Source organism: Pinus tabuliformis, chromosome 9 (genome assembly GCF_031772625.1).
Source record: "Pinus tabuliformis cultivar Carrire ecotype Pingquan chromosome 9, CPIR1, whole genome shotgun sequence".
NCBI lineage: Eukaryota > Viridiplantae > Streptophyta > Pinopsida > Pinales > Pinaceae > Pinus > Pinus tabuliformis.
In genome coordinates, this window is record NC_142307.1 from 1,919,238,804 (window position 1) to 1,919,247,231 (window position 8,428).

At 37.4% G+C, this 8,428-nt stretch overlaps 1 protein-coding gene across 1 annotated transcript; it reads left to right on the forward strand.

The window, feature by feature from the left end:
* Positions 1–2,042: 2,042 nt before the first annotated feature.
* LOC149156605 (uncharacterized) lies at positions 2,043–7,204 on the forward strand. The gene is made up of 3 exons (XM_089444800.1): positions 2,043–2,676; positions 3,129–3,250; positions 3,473–7,204. Exons 1-3 carry the CDS (start codon positions 2,043–2,045, stop codon positions 7,202–7,204), a joined length of 4,488 nt encoding a protein of 1,495 aa, XP_089300926.1.
* Positions 7,205–8,428: the final 1,224 nt, after the last annotated feature.

Sequence of the window (8,428 nt, forward strand, 5' to 3'; positions counted from 1 at the left end):
GAATGGGAATTACTGTTCCGAAGCCATTCTGAGAATTCATCTTGTTTAACTCTAATTTTCCAACTGTGACTGGGAATGTTGGAATGTTGGCTATAGATGTTTGTTGTTTGTATGCCCCTGTTGTTGTCTGTCAAGCTGCCAATAAAGTCTCTTTCTTCTACACAGAGGCTGGCAATATCAATTTTCTTTGTGTTCTTAGCAGCGATGGTTTCTAGCGTTAGACTTTTAGCTTTACTGCATATTAAATGTGTAAGTTTTAAAAATTATTATATAAATAATAAAATTATTTTTTATTAATTATAAAAATTATTATTATTAATTTAATTATTAATTTAAAAAAATGTCTTAAATTTAAAACAATTATAATACACTGAAATTTAATTTTATTAAATTTAACCATAACTTTTCAAATTTTTGAGATTTCAATTTTATGATAACAATCCAAGTAACCCTAACCTTTTCTTGAAAAAACAAATTTCACCTCTTCCATAGAAAAAACATAAAATGGTATCTATCAACTAAAGCCCCACACCTATTGAAGAACCCAAGGAAGCATAAAGGTGATGTTTAAAAGTTTGTCATTGTAATGATGAGAGAAAATTCCATCATTTGATATAACTGTACAATGTCTAATCCATTTTTTATAGTTTTTAAACCAAAATGTGATGATGAAATAAAAACCCTTCTATGTTTCAAATATATTTAACAAAACCATTACAACGGATTAGAAAAAACGCAATTACGGATATTAGTTTTTCAAAATTAGTTAAATTTTATAAAATATTTGGACTTTTATTTTCATAATTTAAAATTATGAAAATATAGCAGAACTCTTGAACATAATAGTTAATATTATTTTATAACTTAAATATTTCAAAAAATCTTAGATTGCCATGGAGCACAAATAAGGTGTTATTTAACCTAAAATTGATAATCGAGGATAAAGTTCATTTAAAGTTCCAAAAAATGAGGTAGACTTCGACTGCCATGGGGTCTGTATAAAAGTATTTAGTAGTTTAAAATTTAACCACCATTAATGTAGGACTTTTAAAATAATTAATATATAAAAATACTCAAAAGCTTTGACCAAATTAAAAAAAAAAAAAAAACAAAACAAAAAAAACTAATGCAAAAAAATTATTGTTAATGTAATATAATAATAAGCACTACACTTTCCTCTTACTTACACTCTATGATTGTACAGCTAGATAGTTTTTTTGTGAACTACGTTTTTGAACCCATCTATACCCAATTATTTTTTTGGCCGTGTTAATATGAGGTTTTTTCTCTTAATTATTCTGAATAATTTTTTATTTCTCACAAATAAATTTCAAACTCCATAAAATTAGTCATATTATTGTACTCAACCAATCATAAAATTGCAATATATATTTTTTTAAATCATAAATTATTTTTATAATTAACAAATATTTGGTTTAATATTTAAATATTCGAGAACTATAATAAAACTTTAGGAAAAAATGTTTTATTCAAAACAATTAACTGAAATTCAAACATTAATTTGACAAACTGATTACAATATAGTCTACTTTCCAACGTGTATAATAAATTTATATGTATTAATATTTCTAAAATTAAAATCTTATGAAATTGTTCTAATAATTATATGTGCATATTTGACAAAATATTGGAAATTAAATATTCGTATATAAAATAAGAAACAAAAAATATATATCAAATATTAATGTCTTTGTAAAATTAAGCTTTACATATATAAACTTCAAACATCACTAAGTGACTTTAAACTATTATTCTTAGAAAAAAATATAAATAATACTAATCTCATCATATGAAAATACAATAATAAATAATTATGTAGTTGGTTGACAACCACAAGCTTGATCGGACAGTTCATCGGTTTGTGGCCATCCCCGAGAGCAGTCGAAGAATGGGTCAAAAGGAATTGGTTACCCTTGGTAAATGAAGGAATCAAAGTCTACTTTGTAGGCAAAGGGTATTTCGTTTTCTTGTTCGACAGTACAGAGGACAGAGGCCTGATTTTTAGAAACGGGCCATACTTCATGGGGCCTCAAGGACTCTACTTGAACAAATGGTCTACTGATTTCGATCCAGCGCAAGATGTGCCCAAGGCGGTCCCTGTTTGGGTGCCCCTCCCGCATCTTCCCCTGCATTGCTGGAATCAAAGCTCACTTCAATCCATAGGAAACGCACTTGGAAAATACATAGACCAGGCCCCAAGGAAGGATCAATACTCTTGTGCCCGGATCTGCGTGGAGGTCGATCTGGAAACAGGATTACCCGAAGCGATTCAGCTATCGGTGGCAAACTGGACACACATCCAAGAGCTTGATTACGAACAGCTGCCTTTCAAGTGTCGATTCTGCCATGAGTACGGGCACTTTGCAAGATACTGCAAAAAAAGAAACGAGGAGGCAACAGAGAAGGATAAAGAAGATCAATGGAAACAGGCAAAGAAGACAACATTCAGCAGACAGAGTAACAAAAACAAGGCTAAAGGGACAGAGAACAAAGTAGATAATGGAAGCACAAGTAACCAAAACGCTGGAAGCAGTGAAACAAAAGGCAATGAGGGGGATAAAAACCCCTTTGAAATCCTCACGCCTCCTTCAGATCCTCCGGAAGCAGGGGAAGAAGAACCACCACAGCAGGAGAATATTGAAACCATGGAACCAGGTAATAACCCAATCCACACCCCAAGCAATATTTCTTCCCCTTCATACGCAGAAATAATCAAAAAAAAGAAGAAAACCATAGAGAATATGGGATCATCAGATGATGAAACATTTGAAAGGACAACAAAAAGGGCTGGACGAAGATCAAACAAGGAAACCAGAGAAGAGGAGTCAGAAAGACAAAAAACCCTCGGCAGTCAAGCTACCATCGAAATGACACTAGGGAGGAATATCAGGCCTAGGGCCTCCAAAGGAGGAGGGCCTACCCCTTTAAGTGGTAAATGATGCAGTTGATCTCTTGGAACTGTAGGGGTCTGGGTAATCCCAACAAGGCAGATGCTATCAAAGACTTATTGAAGATGGAGTCCGCGGACATCCTTATGCTCCAAGAGACCAAAGTAGAAGGGGAAACCCTTCTAAACACCAGCATGTTGAAGTGGAAATTTGATTCAGGAAAGGCTGTTAGTGCAAGGGGATCGGCCGGTGGAATAGGCACGTTTTGGTCAAAAAGCTCTTTCACTTTGGAACGATCCACAGAGACCCAACATTGGATCCACACAGATCTGCGACATATGGTAAGCAATCTCTCCTTGGCTCTTTTTAATTTGTATGTCCCTATCCACTATGAAGAAAAGAGAGAGTGTTGGAGGACACTAATGGCCTATATAGAACAGATTAACCCTACGAACATAGTCATTGGAGGAGATCTGAATATCATACTAGACCCCAAAGAAAAAAGAGGAGGAACATACTCTAGAGACCCCTTCGTCAACACTGTGGGAAATATGATTACGCAGTGGGATCTAGTTGACTTCAAACCTATAAGAGGTAAATATACCTGGTCAACCAACAGATCAGGAGAAAATCAAATCTCTGCTAGGCTGGACAGGTTTCTCATCAGTAGCACATTAATGCTGGACAATAGAATGGTTTTCTCCAAGATCCTCCCCAAGCTTACATCGGATCACAAGCCAGTTCTACTCTGTATCAAAAAAGAAGAAGATCTCGGCCCTCTCCCTTTTCGCTTCAGCCCTCTCTGGGCAGGCAAAGACGGATTCTATGAAACTGTTCAAACGGCCTGGAGGATAGATGTTAACGGATCCCCAAGTTATGTGTGGGAACAAAAAATAAAAAACACCAAAAAAGCTCTGAAGGACTGGATTAAAAAATCTCTGCAAACTCCAACTAGCCAAAGGAAAGAAGCAGTTCTTCAGCTGGAAAGAGTCCAATTCGAAATGGAGGAGAAAGATCCCTCTCCCACAGATTTAGACATAGAAAAAACTGCCCAAAGGAAAGCATATTGTTGTTTCAGAACTGAAGAAGAATACTGGCGTTTAAAGTCCAGAAGCTTGTGGCTCAAATCTGGAGACAGGAACACCAAATACTTTCATAGACAGTGCAGGGCACGAGTTTCCCGTAATCACATAGCAGAGATAACAAGCACAACCGGACAGGTGTACAATGGATTTTCACAAATCAAAGAAGCAGCTGTCACTCATTTCCAGAATCTTTTAAGTGCGGAAAGAAATGGAAATGAGGAGGACGCAGAGGAGTTCCTCTCAACCATCCCAAACCTAGTCAAAGAGGAGGACAACGATTCTCTGTTGACCCCAGTCACGGATGAGGAGATAACTGATGTAGTTTGGTCCATGGAACCGGATAAAGCTCCAGGACCCGATGGGTTCTCAGCTCACTTCTACAGAATCTGTTGGGAAATCATCAAAAACGACCTATTCAGAATGGTAAGAGGAATCCTGAGGAAGGCAAAAGTAGGAGGAGGAATAAACTCTACCTTCCTAGCCTTAATTCCTAAGGAAACAAACCCAAGGACCTTTGACAGATATAGGCCGATTTCTCTCTGCAACATATCTTATAAGATTGTGGCCAAGCTGCTGGCCAACAGAATCAAGCCTCTACTCCCAAAGCTCATCTCTCAGGCACAAGGAGGATTCGTAAAAGGTAGACAAATTCTGGATAATGTCATCCAGATTCAAGAAGCTCTCCATTCCAGCCTAACCCGGAAAGAACAAGGTATGATCATTAAATTGGATATGTGCAATGCCTTTGATCGTGTTAATCGTTCCTTTTTGTACAGGGTTCTAGCAGCATTTGGCTTTAAACAGGACTTCATAAACCTCATCAAGGCTTGTACAGAAAACGTTTGGATCGCCCCAATGGTGAATGGCAGACCAACGGATTTTTTCCAAGCAACCAGGGGATTGAGGCAGGGCTGCCCTCTTTCGCCCTTTCTATACATCTTGATGGCAGACGTTCTAAGTCGCAAGCTAACCCAAGAGAAACAAGTCGGTACCATTCCAGGGATAAGGATAGTTCAAGGCATAGCCCCAGTGAATCATGCTCTATTCGCAGATGATTCAATTCTGTTGAGGGGCGCATCCACTAGAATTGCAAGCGCTTTCAAAACCATTCTTCAACAGTACTGCAACATCACCGGTGCATTAGTCAGTGAAAGGAAAAGTGCAATTTATAGTTGGAATATCGACCAGTACGCCACAGACAGAATTTCCAACGTTCTGGGGTTCAAAGGATATGCTTTGTGGGAAAAAATCAAATACCTCGGCTTACCATTGACGAGGGGCTCCAATCGAAACCAACTGTGGGAAGAAGTGATATCTAAATTCAAAAATAAGATAACAACGTGGGGCGGAGTTTGGCTCACCACCGGAGGCAAACTCACCCTCATCCGATCCGTGCTTTCTGCCCTGCCCACATATCAAGCCTCGCTACTGCTGGCTCCAAAAAAAATTACTGATCAAATCTCCAGCATCATTCGAAATTTTCTCTGGAGTGGAGGGAAAGGTAACAAGGAACGCTTCCACCTCATCAAATGGGAGACTGTGAAACGCCCAATAACCGAAGGCGGACTTCAGATCCGCGATCCCCATCATGCAAATCTGGCATTGGGAGGCAAACTCCTGTGGCAATTAATTACAGAACCTTCGCACCCAATCAGTCAGCTGCTGAACCTCAAATATTTACAAAAGCAACCAATATCATCTTTCAATCCAGCACATTCTCCAAAAGGAACGCAGGCCTGGAGGCTGTGTTTCAGAGGGATCGAATTTTTCCGAAACCATTTATACAAAATTCCTGGGAATGACAAAAACTCGCTGCTATGGAAAGAAAGAATCATGAATCACTCCCCTCTATCCACCATCAACGAAATAGCAGAGTTGAGAGCCTGGTTAATCTCTAAAGGGGTAAGGAAAATTGAGGACATAGCAGAGTGGGACCTCAATGGCAACTGGCAGCGCTGGACGTTGCCAACCATCCCAATCCACTTAAAAGAACAGTCAAAAATCCTGTTAGAGGCAATAACAGATTTTACTCCTGTGCATAAGGAAGAGGAAGATCAATGGGGATGGGGGAAAACAGGAGAGTATACGGTCAAACAAGGCTACTTTCAAATGCAAGGAAAACAGGAGTCACAGTATCCGGATTCAGTTTGGAAACAGATATGGGAAAGCTTCAGCATTCCCAAGATTAACTTCTTCAGCTGGACCTTATTCCACAACAAAATCTTGACCGGAGACAATTTGTGCAAAAGGAACTTTGCAGGCCCGCATCGTTGTGTCCTCTGCAAGAACGCTTCAGAAACAGCAGTCCATTTGTTTATTGACTGTGAGTACGCACAGAAAGTGTGGAACAGCTTCTTAATAGGGCTGAATGTGAGTCCCCCAACACGCTGTCAGATCACAGATTTGTTTTTGACATGGAAAACTCGGTACCCCCACAGCATCAACGAAAAATCTCTTTGGTACAAGTTATGGATTGCTGCACCGAAATACGTTTGTTGGAAGTTGTGGCTCTCCAGGAATGAAGCTGTCTTCAATCACAAAGACATAAATGCAGAAGCAGTAGCAAGGCAGGCCAAGGATCTCCTCCTGGAAACTCTGAGACAAACTAGCGTCAAAGACAGCAACCTCAGAAATGAAGAAAAGGCGTGGCTGGAAGGTTATACTCCCATGCCAACTACTCATGCCATCATCCGCCCAAACCACAAGGAAAACTGGCAGTACAGAGACAACTCGGACAATTTTCAAAATTGGTGGAAGTCACAAGGTAAATGTACAATCTTCTTTGATGGGGCTTCGAAAGGAAACCCAGGCAGATCAGGAGCAGGAGGCGTCATTTACTTTCAGAATGGCAGAAAAGAGGAATTCAGTTGGGGACTTGGGATAAAAACCAACAATCAAGCGGAAGCACTCAGTCTATTAAAAGCTTGTCAACTGACCAGAAAAGGAAATGCAAATGAAATTATAGTTTTGGGAGATTCAGAACTGCTGATAAGGTCTCTAATACACAAGAAAAGTCTCAAAGATCCAGTTCTAAACAAGCAGCTAGCAAGAGTAAACAGATTATTGAAGGAATTCTCATCAGCACAGCTCTTCCATATCCTCGGAGATTTAAACACTGAAGCAGACAGGTTAGCAAATGTAGGATGCAATCTTGAAAAAAGTATGATCAGCATAAATGCAGAGACTCCGAAAATGGCAATCATTCCTTAGGAGCACTAGAAAAACAGAGAAAAGCAATGAAAGGGATTTGTAATACTTGCTTGGCTTTGGCCTTTAATAAATAAAATACTCGTTTCAGTTAAAAAAAAATATGATTCTGATAAGATACAAAACTTTTGTATTTCGACACCAATATGACATAAATTATGATTCCCAAGTGAATAATAATGATGCAAATTTGACTCAACATAACATTAATGAGACAAAAGAAAAACCATGGTTAACCCATTATTGACACAAACATGACCCTTAAAGTTGTCTTTTTAAACTACAACATAAAAAAATGTATAAATCAAGTAAAAAGAATATTTGTGACTGATATTTCATTGTTACTATGATGTTGGAAAGAACATGGGTAAGGAAATGAGACATTAAAACCCAAGCGAGTAATAATGATGCAAAATTGACTCAACATGACATTAATGAAAAAAAACAAAAAAATGGTTAACTCATTATTAACACACATGACACTTAAAGTTGTTTTTTTAACTGTAACATAAAAAAATGTATACATTATGTAAAAAAATTATTTGTGACTCATATTTCATTGCTACTATGATGTTGGAAAGAACATGTGTAAGAAAAGGAGACAATGAAAAGGAATGGAATGACATACAAGCAATGTAAAACAAGACACCTACTCTTGTATTTCTTTTAATGTCATTCAAACATATAAAAATTACCCCACCCACCCTAAAAAAAAAATTATAATACACTGCAATGTTAGATGTGACAAAATACAGACATTGTAGTATTTCATATATAAATTTTACTACAAAAACAATCCTACTAATCTTGAAAACCTTGCTTCGACCCATCTAGGAAAGAAGTCTCTCGCCACCAAAAAGTAGCTTGTTTGTTTCATTCTTGAGTACTTTATTTGTTTTTTATTTTTTAAAACCATAATCAAGAACTATTTTATATTTAAAAAAGTCTACATCTGGAGCACAATATAAGTCCAAATTTACATAAACTATTACATGTCCGCTTATAACTTTTATCAAAAACTAGAAGCTAGTCCTTATCGCAACATAGAAACAAAATTGTTGCCTATATTGTTATCCTAATAGTGAATACTTTATAGTAGATACTTCTAATTAAACAAGTTTTTACAAGCATAGACTTCAAAGAGAAATAAGACTATCCTCCCTTTCCTGAGGAAGAAACAACTCTAGAAGGGGAGTCGTTATATTTAAATCAGGAACAGAAAGATGG